This window comes from Ciconia boyciana, chromosome 2 (assembly GCF_034638445.1).
Source record: "Ciconia boyciana chromosome 2, ASM3463844v1, whole genome shotgun sequence".
In the NCBI taxonomy this organism is placed as follows: Eukaryota; Metazoa; Chordata; class Aves; order Ciconiiformes; family Ciconiidae; genus Ciconia; species Ciconia boyciana.
Genome location: NC_132935.1, coordinates 138,191,874 through 138,214,713, shown reverse-complemented (window position 1 = coordinate 138,214,713; position 22,840 = coordinate 138,191,874). Strand labels below are relative to the sequence as shown.

The 22,840-nt window shown below is 42.5% G+C and overlaps 1 protein-coding gene across 1 annotated transcript in view; it reads right to left on the bottom strand.

Moving 5' to 3' along the window:
* The window catches only part of THSD7A (thrombospondin type 1 domain containing 7A), a 214,159-nt gene extending 209,381 nt beyond the window's left edge, over positions 1 to 4,778 (bottom strand). Inside the window, exon 1 of the mRNA XM_072851481.1 lies at positions 4,526 to 4,778. Within this exon, the coding sequence (XP_072707582.1) occupies positions 4,526 to 4,685 (160 nt within the window). The 5' untranslated portion in view covers positions 4,686 to 4,778. The remainder of the gene's footprint in view (positions 1 to 4,525) is intronic.
* Between the last annotated feature and the right edge of the window lie 18,062 nt (positions 4,779 to 22,840).

Below are 22,840 nucleotides of genomic sequence, written 5' to 3'. Positions count from 1 at the left end.
TTTAATTTTAAAAAGGCACTGTTGCCTACAGAAAGTCTATTTCAAGTTCTACCTTTGTTAAAAACAAGGGGAAAACATCCAACTGCCAATTGTTATACAGTAGACCAAGTCTTGGTAGCACGCAATTGCAGATAGCTCAAATAATTCAGCTGAGCTATACTGATCTATACTATCTGAGATCTAATCAATAGTCTTTAAAACAGATAATGATGGTAAAGGCACTGCCTCCCGGCTTTTTTCTTATGACTTTTTTTGTTCCAGAGATACCAATCCAATGCTGCATCTTCCACTTCAAGAGTGTAACATGCATTACTTCAACCTGTCAGAAGAAGCAATTTTACAGTGTGATCGAACCTTGCTGATTTTGTGCAGCTCCTCCATAATCATATGAGTAACTGTAGGCAGGAATTGCATCCAACACTGACAGCACATCACAGATCACCGTGTTGGTTGATTTAATGAAAACAAATGAAGCACAGAGTAGAAAGAAGTAAAGGAGAGTTCTGATGTGGCAAGAAATGCCTACGCCTGGCCAGTTGTGTAGAGAAATGGTATACATATGGCCTGCATCATGAAATGACAGACTAAGAAAAATATGCATCCTCTTGTTTTGGAAGAGTGGTAATTGTATGGCACTTTTTATTTAGGAATCAGCAGTCCTCACATTGTTCACTGCAAAACTTACATCAAAATCTTAGCCTATGGTGGGCTAAACAAGATTATAAGCTGTTCTTGAATATTAAAATTTCACTTTAAAAATAAAAGAAAGTGGACAATAACATTTAACAAAAGTTAACACAAGCAGTTTTTTACTGAATTGAGGCACATATTTTTTTTTTGTGCATATAAAGAAACAATTCAATAAGGCTTTGTAATAGTTAAGGTAGAATATGAATGAAATTTAAAATATTTGAGGAACTCACAGAAGTTCAATGCAGCAGTGTAGAACCTGAACCAAACAACTCTTTATTGCAAATGAAATCAGCAGACTCAGAGAAGGGCAATTACTGATGAACAAAACAAGTAATTCAAAAATTATTTCAACTTCAAAAGTCCAATGCTCTGCAGTATCTGTCTGCCTCATATCAGTGGAATCACCACCCCTTAATACCACAACTGCTGTTCTCTGAGTTGCCAAAAACTGTTGTTCTCTACCTCAAATCATCAAGCAGACAGACACCATGACTCAACTCTTGGAATCTAGCTGTTTCATCACTGTGCTGTGAAGAGCCAGGTATTCTGCACCGATGGAGACTTTGCTTTAGTTTATGTTAAAGAAACAAGATGGCTTTCCCAGTGACCACACAAAATGAACCAGCTGTGTTTTTGTATCTGAAAAAAATGCATACACCAGGTCTGCATGGTATGGAATGAGAGTGTTTGGTGAGAAACCTAGTTTAAAGACTAGTAACTATGATCAGCTATGTTCATCTAAATGACATTCAAAACACTGAAGGTCCATTAAACACACCATAATAGCAGCAGAAATATGCAAATACCCATTCTCACAAGAGATCAAAAAAAGTTACAAAAGCCAAAACTTCAAAGCAGTTTCAGTTGGAGAAGTAGAAATGGCTTAGTGATGGCATCCATATCACAGGATGGTGGAGATTAGAAGGGACCTCTGGAGGTCATTTAGTTCAATCTCCCTGCCCAAAGCAGGTTGTTCATAACATTGTCCATGCTGAATCAAAGATAATTAAAACCCAAAATGGTTAACCTGAGTGTTACAAACACCTCCGATTTCTATGGTAGTAGACAGAAGGACGGTAATAGACAGGAAAAGTCATGATCCCTGAGAGGTTTTCATAGGCTGGAAGTAAACAGTTGAAATTTGAATTAGAAGAATGCTCCCACCCCCCCCACCCCTCCCCCCCAAACAACAAAAAAACCCAAACCCCATAAAACAAAATACCAACCCGTAAAAAAAAAAAAAGAAACTATACCAGATATCACAATTGTTATTTTATAGGAGAAAGAATACCTCAACTCAAACCTCATAACCCCTGCAGGCATCCTTAAAAAACACAATGCAGTAAACCAGTATAGAAGACATGGAGTAGCATACACCAAGACATTATTTTAAAAAATCTTTAGAAATAAAACCCAGACACATGCAAGTCATGAACAGCACTTACAAAAGTTGATGCCAGACTAAATTCAATACAAAACCAGCATGTTTCTCAAAAAATGGACATAACAGGTCCCAAAAGGCATATAATCAAGCTGATTTCCTAGACATACAGTCTTAGTCACACATTCCCCTGACCCATTTCCTTCACAGGAGGAAAAGCAAAATATCATCTGAGTTGGATGAGCTCACTACCTTCAGTTTTATTATTCCCTCTGATACTTTAGCTGAACTTTATACACCCCATACTAGATAGCCCTTCAGATTAGTGACCAGTGATTCTCATAGTTCACTTTCTAGAACCTCCCACAAAGAGGAGGGGGAAAACAGCAAAACTCAATAAACAGCTAAGAAAAAGTGTGCGAAGATTTAATTGGAAGCCAACCAAAGATACACTACCTTATTCACTGCGTCTTGCTATTCATTGTTTGAAAAGAGCCACTCTGACTTGTTTTTCATCATGTTATCATCAAATCGCTGATGTTATTATATTAAAAACCATACCGTGAACATGCTTATCCTATTCCTTATTGCAGGCAAAACAGAGGAGAGAGGTCACAGAAAAAAAGAAGGGAAGAACCAGCTCTTCATCAGGCAAGTAACTAGATCATACCTGTTCTATACAAAAGTTTAGCAGCGGTCTTTGCCAGGAAGGGAGAAAAGGGGGAGAAAACAAAAGCCAACCCAGTTTCCTTCTTGCTGGTTTAACTGGCATGACTTCAGAGCACGTGTACTATATGCAAAGTAAGCAGAGTTAAGTCCACAGCAAACTGACAGTGCATGTTCCTAAGTATTAGTTAACTGCAGTTGTTATTATTAGCAACCTATGTTACTATTTTAACATTTTTAAATACAATCCATAAAACAGTTAAATGGAGGCATAACAAAATGCTGAAGAGTTTATTCTACTGATGCCTAGCAACTTAGGCTAAATGTAAAATGCTTTATGAAAATGCTATATTATTACTGTGCTTTTGCATAAACCTGTGCATGTATTTTATCTCTTTTTCAGTGTGTGCTGAACATTTACAAATCTGTAATGGAACTGAAAACTGTGTTTTGAATTTGTCAATGGTTCAAAAGAGAAAAAAAGGGTCACTGTCATTGTGTGGCCCATCTTTCAGTCGGAAGTGAAAGTTGCAAAGGATTTTCCCTTCTTCAGATTTCTCTTTCTAGTGTTATCGGAAAGCTTGTCTTCTTGTTTAAATGAATTTCCTTTTAATCTCCTCCCTGAGCTGCTGGATAGATGGAGCCTCTTAAAAAATTCAGGATATCACTGTAATTGTAAATTGATCTGCTTCTGTGGCAGAAGGCTGGGGCCCTCCATCCAGGAAAAAGACTGTCTTCTCAAAGTTGTTTTTCAGACAAATTATTAATTTGCACTCTCTCTTACTACTATATTATCCTTTAATGGAAAAGCAGTTTTTAAACAAAACTACTACTTTTTGGATTGTTTAATTCCTGGCAACGTACAGGGAATAAAGCAACTGCCAAAGCCAATGTGAAATATCTACTAGCTTGAAATTTTTAAATTTCCTAAAGGAGACTTTGACTCTACTTACATAGGAACTAAAACAGTATTAGACAACTAAAATGCACATATTAATCACAGCTGAAGTTCTGAATTAATGCAATAGATTAATAGACACAGGAAAATTCCCCACTGATTTTTAATGCCAAGTTAAGGTTGGAACACTATTATGACTATGCAATCTTTAAAACAGACACGTAACTCATTAGTATCAAAGTAGAGGAAATTATCTGTCTAGTGTGGTGCTGCATCCACATAGCCTATTTGCCTTTGGCTCTTTGGTTATGAGATCTGGCATCACTTGGATTATTTCACCTAATCCATCATTAGCTTTCACGTGTCCTATATACCGTGCAAACTTAAATTTAACAAACCCAACTCCCCATCAGTTACCACGCTGAATATATGACATGTCAGCACAGAGCACAAAGATTAGACATGCTAAATTACGTCTTTCTTTGTGAAAAGTCAATATTTTTAGAACACTGTTAACGTTGCTGACTCCAATTGTAACAAATGTTCCTTCCCATTGTGGACAGGCACTAATGCTCTGACCTTTGCTACTTACATACAACACAGAGCTACTAAACAAAATGAAAAACCTCAGAAGACACAGAAAATACATGAGAGATCCCAGTAAGAGTGCCACAGAGCCACAAATGTGGGTTTTGCCATATTTGTTTGGCTGGTGGAATCCTGGAAGGTGACCTATTTTATTTTTTTTTCCCTATAATCCTGCAAGTAAACATTAGTAATTTAGATTTAACTTTCTCTCTCCACACACACAAAGCACACAAAAAGGTTATTACTTACAACAAAATATAAATACGCTGCTGTGGTGCTACCATAGCATCCTTACTTACCGGTCTTCCACAAATACACCGACGAAGTTTGAAATTCACTTTGTGCACGAGCGTCCCAGATGCCCAGCAGCAGAAGCACAAGAGCTCCCACGCACCGGGCTGGCACGGTGGAAGCCCCCGGACCACGGCAGAAAGCAGCGCTCCCCTCACTCAACCCCATGCCTCCAGCAGCCTGCTGCCGCCTCCAAAACCCGCAGCACGACCACGAAACCTTCTTCAAATAATATTCCCCTCTTCAGAATTTCTTCACGGGGAGAAGGGGACTGGAAACCTCCCTCCTGCTATTGTGCATGGCAGTTGAAAAGGAAAAACTGTTTAACACCAGGGAACAATAGAGTCCTCACTCGCTCTTGCTGCTGCTGCTGCTGCAGCGGCGGTGGCGGCTGCTGCTGCTGCTGCTGCTAGTATGGTTGCTGCTCCACACTCTTCCATTCAGCGGCTAGTAGCAGTTTTCCATCAGCTAAAAGCGAGACAGCTGTCCGCAGGGGGCTCCAGCTGACTGAGCAGGTTATCTTGCTCTGGGAGGCAGCAGCAGTCATTTACACCAGCTGGAGAGAGTGAGAGACAGAGAGAAACAGGGATGAGGAGAAACACAAATAGCCCAGCGCTGTAATCTCGACGCAGAGGGTGACTGCAAAAGGCTGGCTTCCCAGACACGTCTCTCCCTGGAATATCCCAAATGATACATACTAAGAAGAAAAGAAGCAATCATCATCAGACATGCTTCAGAAACACAAGTCATACAACCAGAACAGATATAACCAGAACAATATATATTAATTAAGACAGCATCAGACATTTGTCTTGATAACAATATGTATGCTGCATTAACCATTTTGTAAACAACAAAAAATGAGTGATTACACATGTATTAAACAGACAATTAAGACCTTATGGAGGGAAATGGAAAAAAATGCAGAAAAAAAGAAAAAAGAAAAAAACCACTAACTTGCCTTGCATATTTATCAAATCTGTTTCAGGTAATAACATCATAACATCTGCTGTGAGGACAGATGAATGTATGTATATGGTAACGTGTATGTATATGTAAGCACATCACCTCCGTGGTAAATGAAGTGTGCATGTAATATATAATGCAAGATAACATCCTTTCCTATCCAGCAAGTATGTACACATATATACATGCATAAATGTCAACTGTGTAATTTAAAATAATTTGAAAATCAAGTTATCAATCATTTTTTAAAACATACACTGAGTTTTACATATGACAGTATTCAGGATACATTAGACTGTTACGACGATACAAAAACGTGCTGAGAGACAAAGCTTTTTAAATAGGGATCTTTATCTCTCCCACCCACTACCCAGTGAACAAATACAATAACAAGCCTAAAGATCGGGTTTCGGATACCTATAAACTGGGAAGCAAATGAGGAATTTTCAAGAAAACTGCTATCATATTCAAAAAGTTTCATTAAAAATGCAAACAGCTACAAAAATACACAGTAAGAACACAGGACCCAGAGTTTGAAAATGATGGAGCTATTGTTGTTTAAAGAAGAAACCTTCAGTCAACCTCTCTTGGGACGCCTGTCATTTTGCACAACCTTCCCAGACTCAGCCTTTTCACATGCATTAGATTAAAATCAGCCGTGATCAAATAATTCCCAAGTCCTTGCCTGTTTAAATATTCTGACATCAGAGCAAATTAGCAATGTTGAAGGTTGCAAATTCGTCTTTGTTTACTTTCCACTCTGTTACGCCTCTAAGAAGGAATTAAAGGCTCAGGGAGCTCTAGCACCATGAGGCTGTGATTAAGAGAGATAAGCAAGTGTGGATTACTGTTCCTCAGCTGTTGAAAAACAGGCAACAATCAGGAGATTATAGGTTGATAAGGGATACATAGAAAGCCATGATCTTAACAAATTTATAGCATCCTGATGCAGAACTTGTACCCTCAGCTAAAGCACTTCTAGAAATACATCTTATTCACATCTGCTACATCATGCTGTATTCACTTTAGGAAGCATGGAAACCCCTTCAGCCTTTGCTGTGTTGAAATGGACAGAATACAGCTTTAAATCAAAATGCTCTCTGGGTTTATCGAATTATAGCAATTTCACAGGTAAATTTGGGGTTAAGCTAGTCACATGCACATTATTTTACGTGCTACATAGAGGGACTTGAGAATATTTGACCTAATAAAAATAATGCCAGCTTCATAATTCATGAAAAATAAGACTAAGAATTTAAGGGCTTAAAAAAGTTTTAAGATCATCAGGAAATCTGTGGCAATAGCTTTATTGACTTGCATAGCTAAAATAAAACATATATAACTTACACATTATTTTGAAAAATTAAGAGTAAAAATGTTGGCTTTTTAGCTGGAGCTATGCACCAGCGGAAAAGTCAAGTTTATAGAGTGACTAGGGGAAAAGGCACCCTTTTCAGAGTTATTAAATACAATGGATTCTACCTAGGATTTTTATGAATGTGTAAAGAAAGCCTCTGAAAATATTTTGTACGTGACTCAGATCATCCAGAAACATCATCAGGGAACAGATCATCCATGTAGTTGGCACAATGAATCAAAGTGGTTTTTGACAGCAGAACAAAGCAATATCATGAGAGAGGGTGAGCACACATACACAAACACTCAAATATTTTCTTATATTTATGCAACTATAGGACCACATACTTTTAAAACTTCACTAAAATAGATTTTATTAAAATAAAATAATTTCACACTATTTTTTATGGTTGTACCATTTTTTCTGTCAAAAATAAATGAATTATGAAAGAATAATTTCACCTGGTTTTTTGGTAAGAAGCAGTGATGCATTTAAAACTGTTCAGAAATATGTCACAGAGACAGAATGGAGGGAGCATTTATTATGCAAATGTATTTGTGTGTCTGGAAAAATAATAAGGATTCCTGAAGAGCTGTTTCTGGCAAACACTAGATCACTTCTGCAGTACATACACTCATCTTCTACTAATCAGGACAGGGAAAGGCCAGTGAAACCACAGGCCAACGAGTAGGCTGATGCCTTCAGACAGACACCCACACCAACCTAACTACACTACCACACTAACCTGCTGTTAGCTTTTCCACCTCAGTGTATCCATGTGGCGGTGTGCCCCCCCCCCCCCCCCAGCTCCCCAGCTCCCTGCACAAGCAGTAACCATCAGTGGGAGTCATCCTGATAGCTGCATCCAGTTATCCTGGACCTTGAAGACAAATGGCAACAAAGTAGCCAAGGGCTGCTTTGAAGCAAGGATCTAAACCTCTTGCTGATATGCAAATATGACCATAAGTCAATCATCTTACTCCTTAAATAGTGGACAGCCCAGGGCCCTTTGAGCTCTCCTGCACGTCAGCGGCTGCACGCCAGGATCTCCCTGAGCAGGGACGCCTCTGGTTACTACTCCTCGAGGTTGAGAGATTCCTTGCCGCAACAGATCCTCGGTAAGTGACTAACAGCATGCTAAACTTTGAAATCTTAGCTAAGTGATATAAAGGATTGACTGCGCACATATAATCCTTTAGATATAAACCGTTGACCAAGTCTGGGACTAGGACTGGATCTAGCCGCACCTAGACTCCTCTCTGAGAAGGAGTTTAGAAAGCAAGGGATCCTTTCCAACCTCATGACTCAACGGGAGTGGTCTCCCTGACAGTTTTGTCTGACCCTGTCCTCTATGCAGTAAATAATCAAGTGTGCCTCGCCATCGAATCTTGTTAAAACACTGTCGCATTGAACTTTTGTTAACTCCTATTCTGTATCAATAAACTATATTTTTACTTCTCTACGAGTGAAGTGCATCTCTCACTCCATCCGCGACAAATTGGCGTAGTCGGCAGGATGGCAAGTAGTATCACTGATTATTTACGGAGGCATGGAGTGAATACGAGTCCCAAATTCTCAGCAGAATGGACTTCCGTGACAATTGGCATAATTGGGAAGACATTGAAGAACACCTAAAAGTAACTAGAGGCCACACAAAAGATGGAAAAGGGAAAGGAATTATCTGCAAGATGCTAGGTGCCTGTTTAGAAGCTGCACATCAGGAAAGAGACAACAGAAATAAAAGGGAGCAGGACCTAGAGAAGGAAATAGAAGGTAGAAAGGCAACTGAGTTGTTACTATCTTTTAAAATTGAACAACTGCAGAAACAGTTACAGGAGGAAAAGGAAAAAGACAAAAGTTGGGAGAAAAGGTCGAGATGATGCTTATACAGGCTCCCCCGCCCCGACATTGTACAGATTAGGAAACTAATAGTATCCCCTGAAGATTGGGATGGAGACATCTGGGGTGATCCGATGATAGCGAGCCAGAAGACGAATGACCCTTTGCTCCCCCACAAATCCTCCTGAGTATGAAGCCAGACCCATTGTTAAAACAGAAAGAACTGTGGGTCCTCGGGGTGGTCATCCGCGACATACTACGCGAACCATCCCTGGGATCCGTTGTACTGACAAATTTGCAAGAGAGATATAGCAGAAAACCAGGTGAAACTGAAACGGAATACTTGTGGCGAGTATGCCTCAGTGGCGGTGACCGAATAATGTTGAGTGAGGACGAAGCAAGCGGCTATTGGGGTCCGGGAGTTTTCTTAAATTTAGGACCTGACCCGACAAATACACCTCATTCTATCACCAGCCGAGTAGCTTATTGGGCTGGAGGAATAGACAGCATGGAGCGAGGTGAACCCTCCATAATTCCCATTAAGTGAGCTCTCTACAGCCATCACAAAAGCCGCCTGTATACAAGCCATGCACAAACGAGGGTCCCATGATGTCCCACTGTCTGCTACAGTAGATTTTGCAATGTTAAAACCACTGATTAGAGGAGCCCCGGCAATTCTTAAATCCCATTTAGTTGCAAAACGAGATGAGATCAAGAAAGACACAATGAGAGACTAGGTGATAACGCTCAAAATGCCTACAAGCAGCTCCCTACCTGGGCAGAACTGATGCACGGCATTGTTAACTACAGCCGTGAGATGGGCTGGGACGATGCACCAGCTGAAAAACAAAACCTGAAGCCCCGGGGAGGAGATCACAAAGTAAGACCCATAAAACAGGGAACAGAAACTAGATCGAAGGGAAACAAATTTAAAAACCCCCAAACAGAATCTCGAGAACAGAGGAATGAGTTGTGGAGGAATGCATTAGCTTTAGGCATTCCCAGAGCTGCGATTCAAGGTCAACCTACTGGCATTATTTTAAGTCTAATTGAAGCATTCCAGAAACGAGATAATGGTGAAAGGAAGGACCATATTTCAACTCCTCCTGCACCAGACCCCAGAAGGGGAGATAACCCCTTCCTCCCCTTAGGGAGGAACTGCAGGACATGAAGTCAAAAAACGGGGTAGTGTCCGGAAGGCAATTGGGCCTGCCTGTCCGGAAAGTGGAGGCTTATCAGTGGATAAATGATAACGGCCCATACATTCTAATTCCAGTTGGTCCTCAAAGACAATTGGTAAAGTTTTTAATAGATACGGGAGCACAAATTTCACTATTAACACAACAAGATGCTGAGAAGCTGGGTGTACGACCCAGACGGCAAAGAGTTAAAATTACTGGCGTGAACGGGAGGAGTGTTCAGTGCCAAACTGCCAAGGTCAATTTATGGCGGCTCCCGGCGAGAAGCGCATGTCGAGTACCCGCTTTGCAATTAAAGTTCACCATGAAAATATTTTAGGTTTCGATGTTTTAAACGGACGAACCTGGCGCCTGCCGAACGGCAGCGCGTGGTCCTTCGGCTCGAACATCGATCCCAACCCCAGCAGAAATCAGGAGGCTGCAGTGCGGGCACTGCGCGCAGCCCCTGCGCTCCCAGAATCAAAAATCACTAACGTACTCAGAATATCCCATTTCTGCTGCGGCACGAAATGGAATTTCTGAAGTCATAGCTGATTTGGAGAAACGACAAATTATCTCCAGAACGCACTCCCCATATAACTCACTCTGTCTGGCCCGTCCGGAAACCAGACGGGAGGTGGCGTTTAACTGTCGATTATCGGCGCCTGAACGCCAATACAGCCCCCGCTCACAGCTGCTGTGCCAAGCATTGCCAACTTAACAGCTACTTTGCAAGCAGCTGCACATCCCTGGATGGCAGCGCTAGATGTAAAGGATATGTTCTTTATGGTTCCCTTAAAGGAGGAGGATAAAGAGAAGTTTGCTTTCACTTGGGAGGGAATACAATACACCTTTAACAGACTCACAGGGGTATAAACATTCACCCACGATTGCTCAAAGCTGCGCTTTGCTGAACTTTTACAGACAGTCTTACTCCCCAAGAAGTGAAACTGTACCAATATATAGATGATATTCTGATTGGAGGAACTTGCCCTGAAAAGGTTGGGAAGCAGCAGCAGCAGTATGGCAAGCACTAAATAAAGCAGAAATTGAGATTCCACCCGGAAAATGTCAGGGACCAAGCAAAGAAGTAAAATTTTTAGGTACTTGGTGGATAGCAGGCAGTGCAGTGATTCCTCCAGATACCTTAAGAAAAATTGAAGAGCTGCAAATGCCCCAATCAAGGAAGGAGTTACAACGATTAATGGGAACTTTAGGATATTGGAGGAAACATGTGCCTGGATTTTTCTATCATTTCCGTCCCTTATACTCACTCTTACGGAAAGGCAAACCCTGGGAGGGAAATTAGAACATAAAGAGGCAGTCAAAACTCTAACTGAAGAGTTAAAAACATATCAGTCACTGGGACCAGTGCACCCCCACGACCCTATTATAGCTGAATGGGGTTTCGCCGAACATGCTACTTACTGTAACCTGTTCCAAACTGGACCCGATGGGCCAAAAAGACCTTTATTGTTTAGCTCAACTGCATTTAAAGAAACAGAACAACGATACTCTGAATGGGAAAAGGGACTTTTATCTTTAGTCCGAGCAGTTAAACAAGTTGAGAAAATACATCAGGGACAACCTGTGCAAACTAGAGGACCATTTAATTTACTAGAAGCAATCCTAAAGGGGACTGCTCCCCCAGAAGGAGTTGCACAAACACCCACTGTCCGAAAATGGTATGCCTATTTCCTAACAGGAGTTGCAGAAAATATGCAACTAACTGAAGGACACACTAAGCTTTCCAAATTGCAGATGCCCATAAACACAGACCCTTTAGCTTTACAACAACCTTTAAACCTTCACCCATTCTGATGCACCACCTCACTGAGGGTACACCAACAGAAAACATTTGGTTTACAGATGCTTCAGCAAAAAGGGTAAACGGTAAATGGCAATATAAGGCTGTTGCATTAGACATTACCACCGGCAAACAAGTAGTAGAAGAAGGTGAAGGCAGTGCACAAGTAGGAGAAATAAGAGCAGTTGTTTTGGCAGCACAGAATGGAGCAAAAATCATATATGTAGACTCCTATGTTGTGTAGGCCGGTGCCACACAGTGGCTCTGTCAATGGGAAACCTTGAATTGGGAAGTAAATAGATCCCCAGTTTGGAGAAACAAAGATTGGCAATTATTACTAGATATAGCCAGGAAAACACCTTTCAAGATGGGATGGGTAAAAGCTCATGCTAAAGATAATCAACCAGCCACAAAGTGGAATCAAAAGGTAGATGAGCTAACTAAAATTAGGAAAATCGCTGTAAATCCTGAGTGGTATCGACTGGGAGAATGGTTACATCAAAACCTAGGCCACACAGGTAAAGAAGCACTTTACTTTGCTGCACAGAGTAAAGGCTGGCCTATAAATAGAAAAACTTGTGAAACTATTCTTACAGAATGTCCTCAGTGTAGACTGAAATTACAAGCAGATCATCCTGCTAAAGCACCACCTTTACATATCAATGAAGGGAAAACTTTATGGTCTACATGGCAAATTGATTATATCGGACCATTCAAATCCTCTGCAGGATATCGATACATCCTTACAGGAGTGGAAGTAGTCTCCGCTTGCTTATGGCGTACTAAATGTCGGAAAGCCGATGGGCTAAACACAGTGCGAGGGCTATCATTTTGGTTCTCAAATCTACCTACTTCCTGATGTTATCCAGAGTGATAATGGCTCACACTTTTCTTGTAAGGAAGTGCAAGATTGGGCAAAACAAGAGGGAATTAGATGGGTTTTCCACACCCCATACTACCCTCAATCAAATGGGATGGTAGAAAGAGCTAATGGCTTGTTGAAAAGGAGTCTCAAACCACAGGAAGCTCAATGGGATACGAGACTTCCCAAAGTACTCCATCAATTAAACAATCGGTATGGGCCTACTGGAAGCCCTGTAAGCCGAGCATTCTTTGCAAAACTGAGCTTAGCGCTCCACCTACTAGGAAAAGAGAATATCCAATGACATTACAGCCAGGACAGCCTGTGATGGTCAATTTGCCATCTATCGGTACTGTGCCTATGACTTTAACTAAACCTCGTGGCCCACTTGCCTGGGAAGCTACTGATAGCAGTGGTGCAAAACACAGAATTAGTTCACGATGGATTTTTCCTTCTTTCTTAATGGGGTAACCTGTTCGGACTCTCCCCACCGAAACAAGTCTCTATTTTCTCTTACAGCACCCTACAGGATGGCAGACGGAAATGCTGTGTTCATGTTACTATTCCAAACCCTAACAATGCTGCTCTTCTTAGCCTGTGGTCAAAGAACCCTAGAATGGCCATGGTCCCAAGCTCGTGTTAAGTACACTGGAAGTATGGGAATACACTCTAGTAAGGGGGATTTAAAGCTTTCCACCGTGGTCATGCACGGAACTGAAACATACTTAGAAAATGAATGGAGCTGGGATAAAGATGATAAAGTTCCCCTGACTCCGAGGAACAGCAGGGAAAGAAATTAAAATAGGATGCCGGATGATCAATGGGTCTACCCATGAGAAGGCATCTCAGATTTCTGTGTACAACATTACATCAAACCAATAGCCAAAGATACGAAACTTTGCGCTTTGAAAACTGGACTGTTGGTACAATTTTACCTTAGTACGACCTGTTTTGTAGTCTGCCTCTGGGCTCACCATCGTGGGATTATCCTTTAAATTTAAAATAGACATTATTAAGCCTAGCACAACATCCGCCTCTGACTGTAAAGGATGAGACAATTCCCTATCCCCACAGGTTTCTGAAGTTGGACCATATGTGATCAAAAATACAGGCCAACAACAAGTGTTATTTAATCCATCATGGTCTCTTAAACGAGTAGAACTACTAATGCAAATTAATATCTCTGCAATCAAACCGACCTGTTCACCATTCCTAGGTACGTCCCATGCAGGATGGTTAGCATGGTTACATGGCGAACCCTCACCTCTCCAAGACGAACAAGGAGAGATGTGACCGTATCATAGGGACAGGATTGGGAGTCTTAAATAGTATCGATGCCGAAGTACTCCGTAAACAAACTGAGCACAACAACAAGTGATTTGAACAAATTAGAACACCCATTACGGTCTTTCTATTAGCATTGGGAACTAACCAATGGCTCTTATCTGATATATTACCTCAGTGGAAAAGAATTAATGAAAGGACCACCAACTGATTGTGGATGCACTTGGTGTAGCCCAAACCAATGTTTCTCTAGCTCTTAGTTGTATCCAAGCTCAACTGTGGATGCAATCTATGGTAGCAGCAATTATAAGAGAAGGTGAAGAGGGCACCTTACCCACTGAAATTCGAAAGGTAATTTGGGATAATGCAACTAAATTTGAGAAAGAATTCCAGTCCTGGTGGTATTTAGTCAATTTCACTTATGACCCCATTAGCAATAAGGCCACAGCTTTGTCTTAACAATTCACAATGCTTCGGTATACACCATATACCCAATCATTGCGCTGGGATTGAATCACAATGGAACTGTACTCATCCATTAGAACATAGAGTATGGGCCCCACCGAAATGGAAACAAATGGCAAACTGTTGATGTTAATGCATGCGTTGTAATGGGAACAACAAGGATTTATTTGTGAGAGTAACACCTCAAAGCCCAAGACATTTGTCTTGACACCGAACAAAATGTTTGTCATTTTGAAATACGACCTGATGAAGTCCCTGAAACTGTACTTGTGTATACTGGAAAAGGATGTGTTTGTATGAGAACCTCTTTGTGATGTTATATTTGTAGATAACGTTACTGTAGATACAAGCAATCGCTCAAATATTTGTGTTTGTAACTTTACTAAAATTGTGGGATGTGACTTCAATTATTCAGCTCCTGTTACGTCTTATCAATTGTTACAATCTAACTACACATTGAGTCAAGATTTATTGTCTACCCCATCGGAATGAATCTTACATTGGTGAAGAAACTACTACAACATGATGACCTGTGTCAACTGCTAGAACGCATACGAAACAATGGACACAAAACTCTAATCACCGTTCATCATGATGCAGAAGAAATACACCATGTCTTGGAAAGAGTGAAGAAGGATGGAGAACACCATTGGTGGGAAACTCTTCTTGGATGGTCACCGACAGCAACGGGAGTGTTCAATCTTATGCTTCACCCAGTTGTCATTTTACTAACTCTAACATTAGTGTGTCTATTGTTTATAATTATATTGTATATAAAGGTTTGGCACATGACAAAACAGATAACCCAACTTCAACCACCCAAAACATACAAATTAACGCATAACAAATAGCAGTGCTTCACTGTCTACTTACCATGGATCTATAAGCGCACAAACCATCAGTATACTATTTATGGCACAGAGGCAAGAGGTGACCGTACCACCACTCTGTGAAGGTAAGATGAATTGACTATAGTCACGGGGGAGTGTGGCGGTGTGCTCCCCCCCCCCCAGCTCCCCAGCTCCCTGCACAAGCAGTAACCATCAGTGGAGTCATCCTGATAGCTGCATCCAGTTATCCTGGACCTTGAAGACAAATGGCAACAAAGTAGCCAAGGGCTGCTTTGAAGCAAGGATCTAAACCTCTTGCTGATATGCAACATGACCATAAGTCAATCATCTTACTCCTTAAATAGTGGACAGCCCAGGGCCCTTTGAGCTCTCCTGCACGGCAGCGGGCTGCACGCCAGGATCTCCCCTTGAGCAGGGACGCCTCTCAAGGTTACTTCCTCGAGGTTGAGAGATTCCTTGCCGCAACAGATCCTCGGTAAGTGACTAACAGCATGCTAAACTTTGAAATCTTAGCTAAGTGATATAAAGGATTGACTGCGCACATATAATCCTTTAGATATAAACCGTTGACCAAGTCTGGGACTAGGACTGGATCTAGCCGCACCTAGACTCCTCTCTGAGAAGGAGTTTAGAAAGCAAGGGGATCCTTTCCGAACCTCATGACTCAACGGGAGGGTCTCCCTGACAGTTTTGTCTGACCCTGTCCTCTATGCAGTAAATAATCAAGTGTGCCTCGCCATCGAATCTTGTTAAAACACTGTCGCATTGAACTTTGTTAACTCCCTATTCTGTATCAATAAACTATATTTTTACTTCTCTCTTACGAGTGAAGTGCACTCTCACTCCATCCGCGACAATCCAATATGCTCTTACCCTCTTCCTACTTGCTACAGCAAACGTGGGACCTCCCTCACAGTTAACAGTGCAACCACTATTTCCAGCCCATGCTGGCAACCCATCTTCTAATACATACCTAATGATCATAATTTATCAGTTGTTTACAGCTTAGACATTCCCAAAGAAATGGTTAAGTACTTCTGAGAAGAAACCTCTAAACAAAGCATAGAAATAAACTACGATCGACATTAGTATCTGTATCACTAACATAATAGTGTCAGTGTTGTACCTTGGAGCACCAACATGTGAGTCTCAGTAGACTTTTATTCGGATACAGTTATTTATTTGTAAATGAAGCACAGCAGCTATGTGGAGTCTGTAAACTGCTCACACAGGTGACTGACAAGTTAGCACCTTTTTGTTTTCTGGGAAAAAATACGACTAACCTCAAAGACCTTTATGAAAATGAGGTGAAGTTAGCCATGAAATATTGGAATTACTTTGTTCATGTTTCGTAGCATTAAACAGTTAGAGGACGACAAAACAAACATGCAATACCTTTTATTTAGTGGAAAGAGAAATGAGAACAAGATACACATTTCTTAGCCACTGGGTATGAAAAGCTGCCTGCCAAAGAGAATCACCCTGCTGGTATTCCTTTGCTAGCAGACAGTCCCATGCTAGCACCCTTCCCTGTTTATGAAATGCCATGAATAAAAGCTTCAGGATCACATTATCTTCTATCCTGAATATGTTGTATTTCTACATATAGTAACGTCAACGAGTGTGCAGAGAGTAAAACACACATACAGCACATTTGTTTCTACAGTCAACAGTACTCAATGAAGAGGTATGTCCAGCATGACTTTCATCCACCTTCAATTTCACAGTCAGGTTAAGCCAGAAATCTTTAGAGAAGTTTCAGTCCACTCTTCTAGATCTATAGAAGATGTTTTACAAACTCTACAACTGTACCTCACTAAACCATCTGTGCTGTGTGAGTACTAGAATACCACAAAAATCACCCAAATTCTGAATGAAATTTTTTTTCTTTTTGTGTAGAAAATTCAAAGTCCTCCTCATCTGAACTCTGCTCATTTTGATTTATCTCCAAGACTTTTTCCCTTCACTTAGATATGAAAATGACAAGTGCTGCCAAAGACGAGTAAGTCAGTTATCTCCCTGAAAAGAGCTCTAGAGTTATCATGAGTTTATTACAGCCAATACCCATTGGATAATACAGTACCACACATTCCTGAAAAGCACTCTAAATTTGTAACATACTGATCTGGTTCAGTTCCCATATTAAGATGCCCTTGGATATATCCCCTGTATGGGACGCAGTGGTATGGTTGCACCCCTAACTTTTAGAGGAGAAGTCAGGAAGCTGTGGCATGTTCCCTTACACATACATTTGTTTTGCAAGATCCATGACCTAAATAATCCACATAACAGCTCAAAAAAGCTTTTGTTCTCTTTATTCCCTGACATAAACTCATGGGCCAAAACTTCTAGCTCTGCATTTTGTGAGAGCCTGACTTTCCTGTAGTTATTTTACTACAGATGCAAGTATATTATAAGGATTCTCTTGAGATGGAACCTGCAAGAATTTTATTAGATTTTGAGAACTTCAGGCTGGAATAAGCTGTACAGGGCTCTTTTAGGCTTTGCTGCAGAACATTGAGCACTCCTCACCACACTCAGTAATGGTCTGTTATTTTTCTTTGTATCAATGTTAGGGAGCCTAGTCAGGGAAGCCACAAAAAATATCCTAAACATGAACAATCTGAAAAAAATATTAATACATTGCAATATACTTCATCTCTCAAAATCTGGCAGCTCTATTTCTTAAGTCCAAAATTAAATGTGCTGTGCAAAACTTGCAGCTGAAAAGTTATTCTTTAGGGATCCTAAACGTATGGCCTCTAGGTGTCACACTCGACCATGTCATAATACACTATTTATGGATTTATCTTATTTTTTCATAGCAGGTAAGAGACCTTGATTTTATCCTTTCAAGGAGTGATGTTATATCACATCCTCTTCTCAAACTTGTAATTTAAAAAAAAAAAAAAACAACAGCAAATTTCTGCCTCTTTCTTACAAGTAGTACTATTATTTTTGGTTTACCAGAGTAACTGTTTTTGCAAACATTAGAAGTACCATGATGCCTGTTTGTTAGATTTATATCATTATTTTGGATCATGGATTTGGAGGACAAATCAGGAACTTTAAGAGTTATGTATGTGAGCTGTGCAGAAGTAAGAAAGCATTACATGTACAAAAATCACTAGAATATGTTAATAATGAATACTTAAACTCTTCAGTGTTTCTTGATTACTTTGAAAATCTTTGCAACAAGAAAAGTTATTTTTGGAAAATGAATAAAGATTGTACTTGCATGAATGCATGAGCAACAAACATCTAGTCATCTAGCTCTGACTTTAAAAATGCTTTTCTTTTATTAAAGTAAGTTAGTAATTCTTGGACAGATTTCTCTTTTTTGATGTCTTTTTGTTTGATGATGTTGGGGGGTATGTGTGGTGTGGTGTTTGTTTATTTGTTTTTTAATCTAATTTAAATCTAGAAGTTTACCTAGCCATTCTTTCATTGGTAAAGGGGTGGGTTTTTTAAGTTGCAAAAGAGGTAATTTAGCCTTTTTTTTTTTTTTTTCTTTTTTAAATCTCTACTGCTGTATTTCAGTAGTTCTCTCAGTTTGGTTTAACACTGGGCTGTTGCATGCTTCATAGATCCCTTTGGTAGGTAGCCATCAACATCCCCAAAATGGAACATTCACAGAAAGAAAGTATTCTTTGTAAGAAGGGCACATTAACGTACCGCCAGGAGGTATATCAAGAACTGCTTGCTGGAAGATAAAGCTAGAGGAATTCAAGAAGAAATCAATGAATTTATCAAGGAAGCCACCTAGCTTTGGATCAAGCTACCTGGTGAAACAGTGTATTTGCCATCTTCGTCTGTCTTCCAGAAAAATGTTAGTTCTGACTTGATGATACATGTTAACCAAGGAAAGGCTACTGGGCTAAATAGATCAATACCTTTGTGACACATAGCAGCCCAAGAACTGCAGAAGATCAGATTAAATCAGCTAATTCTACCTTCTGGCTTTAAACTCTGCGAATGAACACTGTCCTTTCTTCCCAGATTACATTGGCTTCAACAGCCGACCGCATGAAGCAGAACCTTTCCAAAGATCAGAACAGGCTGCAAAAGTGTCTGTGATAGTTCCTTATCAGGAAGTGTCACCTCTATGGAGAATTCAAGCTCTCAACCTTTTCTCATCAATTCAGAGATCTGTTTAGTAGCCTCTGGTGGGACTTGCTGTATAGCAGGAAAATATAGTATGCATTTTTAATTGGAAAGCCAACAGCGTTGATACACCAGCTTGCTCAAAGAGATTTTGAGCATGTTCATGTATTCAGAAGCGGATGGAGTAAGTCCTTGTATTTGAAATTTCTTGAAATTTCTCTTGCAGAGACTATACGTACAGCATAACTCTAATCACACACAAAATTCACAAGCAAAATACTCATTACAGTTAGGGCTTTGTGAGAGACTGAAAGAGTTAATGTCTCAAACATTGTGGCGAGGCGAGGCGCGATTGCATGGCGATGGCAGGTCGGCCACCACGGGGCGGGGGAGAGCGGGAGCAGGACGTGCGGGCCGTGGAGGGCGCGTCGGAGGACGCGCGGTTCCGGGTTCCGCCGGACCTGACCATCTATGGCCAGAGGTCGCACAGAGTTGACCTGAGGAGGGGGCTTGCGACGGCCCGAGAGACCCCCACGACCACCCCCTCCCCCAGCGCCTGCACAGAAGATTGAGAATTTTCTAGAACAAGAACCATGTAAGTCCTCCAGGGGGCGTAACCAGAGGCGGGGACGAGACGATAAAAGGCATCCCCCCCCTACCCCCAGGAACTGCGCGCGCCCATTACCGTGGGGTTGCCACCCCTGTCATCGTCATCACGGGATCCAAGGGTGGTGATACCTTTCCTTTATCCTCCTCTCGGCTTCCCGCTTCTCGCTTCCTCCACTCTTCCACCATATGTTCGGGTATATGAGTTTGGGATAAATTGTGACGGGTTGCCAGGGAAATAACTCCATTGCCAAATCGCCTCTGTTCGTTTGTTGGGCTTGCCAGTTGGTTAAGTTTGTCCGCTGGTTGAACTCGCCAGTTAATAAAGTTGCTAGTCAGACTGTTGCTGTGGGTCAGTGCCGTGACTCTACCGGCCTCGCGGCTCTGCCGGGCAGAGATTGGCCTCCGTCAGTACACAGACCCTCAGGGAATCGGAAAGATTCACCCATCTCGAGTGGGACGGCACGTTAATTTGGTGTCAGAAGTGGGATTCCCTGACTTCATCAGTGAGAGGAACAGGGAGGGGATATCGGCTGACTCGAGAAGGGAGGACGTGAAACCGGCCGAGTCCGAGTCCTGCGGCAGATGATCGTGGCTTCCCAGGTTCAGCCTGATCCAGACTGCTCCCGCTTGTTAGAGCTGTTAAAAACGTGTGGCTCCTGCCCGACGCCTCGAGGGCGGAATTGGGCAGGGGAGGACTGGCAATCTCCGTCCACCGTTGTGGAGCGAACAAAGGTTTTGGCAAAGGAGAACAGGTTGAGACCTGAGAGAGGAAAAGCTGTAGTTTGTGGTGTTTTAGGAGCTGCGCTGATGGCAGCGCAGAAGGGTAAGTGCACGGTAATAAGGGCTGAGCGAGAGGCGAGTGAATCGTTACAAGAACTAGTTAAAAGCTTGCAAGCGGAGCTAGAAGCTGAGCGGAAAAAACGGGTGCAAGCGGAAACCGCGGCGAATAGTTTGCAGAGTCAGCTGCGCGACGCTTTTGTCAGGGAGCGCGGGCTGCGGTCGGCGCTAGCGGAGGCGCGGAGGGAGGATCTGGAGAGCCAGTGTGGGCACTGCGGGCTGTCTAAGGAACGCGAGCTGGTTGACAGAGGGGTAGCTGGCCACTACCCCTGGGAGGAAATGGGACAGGCAAAGCGCCAACATGACGAGAGAACTGCTCCCCAACTTCGCCCACTTCTTAAAACAGAATTTCAATACAAAGGGGGCGCCGATACCGCGCCGGAAATCATAACGAAAGAAATACCCTGTAGTGCAACTGAATTGGTGAAATTACAAGATCGATATAGTAGGCTCCGTAGAGAGACGGAGACGGAATATGTGTGGAGGGTCTCCCTCACGGGGGGGGACAGAATTAAACTTTCCAAGGAGGAGGCGCAGGGATATTGGGGTCCAGGCTTGTTTCTAACCGTCCCCGACACTCGAGCCCCCTGGTCCCTCACTCAAAGGGCAGCATACTGGGCTGGAGGGCTAGACCCCTTGGAACGGGGGGATCCGGTGACCATCCCCACTCCGGGACTGGATCAAATTACCGAGAGCGTGCAGAAAGCGGCCTGCCTCCAGCTCATGCATGACCGGTGCTTAATACCCCATCAGCCCTCCCTGATGTTGCTAAAAGCCGACCCCAATCGAATGAAACCCTTGATAAAGGGCCTTCCTGACCCCCTGAAGCTATATGCCATACAAATCCAGGACCGCCTAAGGGCAGTGTACCCAATTCAGGAGCGTTTAACAGAAATGCTAACACCAGGGAGAAACCAAACGTGGCCCGCTCCGGCGGAATTCCCCCTCACCTGGGGAGAGACTGCACAGGAGCTGATCAATTACAGCTGCAACGTGGGAATCTCCGGAGGGGAACTAAGGGGTAAAGCCGCAGTTAGGAGAACCGAATCAGACAATCGGGCTTTAAAAGGCCTACTCCCCAGGAGAAACCTAGTGTCAGGGATGACGAGGAACCAACTCTGGAGAGAGGGTTTACATAAGGAAATACCTAGAGAACTTATGGATGGGTTATCCCTGTCTGCCCTGCAAGTATTAGTAAACGCGTGGAAAGATCCAGGTAAGACTTCTAGGCAAGAAGGGCCCCGACCGGGCTGAACTCTCCTTCCACCCCCCCTCCAGAACACCAAGGTACTGAAGCCAAGTCGGGAAACCCGTTCTGCCGTCCCTATTCAGTGAGCTGGGGGACGGCTCGTGGACTTACGTAAGGCGGCTCACAGTGAATCAACAGGGAGACTTGATGATTACCTTCCCTATAGGCCCCCACAAAACACCAGTTACCTTTTTAGTAGACAGTGGGGCACAAATGTCAGCTCTGCGTGCAGACGTGGCTGCCCGCAACGACATTGTAACTTGATAAAAAGAAAATATGGGTTACCGATGCGTTTGGAAATTCCCTGCCCCGAAACACGGCCACGGTGAAATGTTGGTTGCCCGAGGAGGACAGCCCCATTTGGGTAGTCATGGTTGTTGGCCCGTACTCAGTGAACATTCTGGGACTTGATGTATTAAAAGGGAGAGGGTGGGAGGACTCCAATGGGAAGGGATGGAAGTTTGGGTCGTCCCACCACTACCTCAATGTGACTGTTACAGATGGTCCCAACACTTTCCCTATCTAACATAGTAAGTGAAAACCTTACCCTCTACCGTTGGGAGCCAGAGAAGGAATTACCATGGTGATAAAAGAGCTACAAGAGCAGGGGGTGATTGTCCAAATCCATTCCCCTTATAATTCCCCAGTACATCCCATGCGCAAGCCAAATCGGAAACGGTGATTGACGACTGACTATCAGTGCCTCAACACGGGCACCGGCCCACTGACAGCAGCTGTTCCTAATACAGCTGAACTAGTCTCCACTATCCAAGAACAGTCGCGTAATATTCTAGCCACTGTTGACATCAAGGACACGTTTTTCGTGGTACCTCTGCAGGGAAATGACAGGGACAGATTTGCATTCACCCGGGATGGTATACAATACACCTTTACCCACCTCCCGCAAGGCTACAA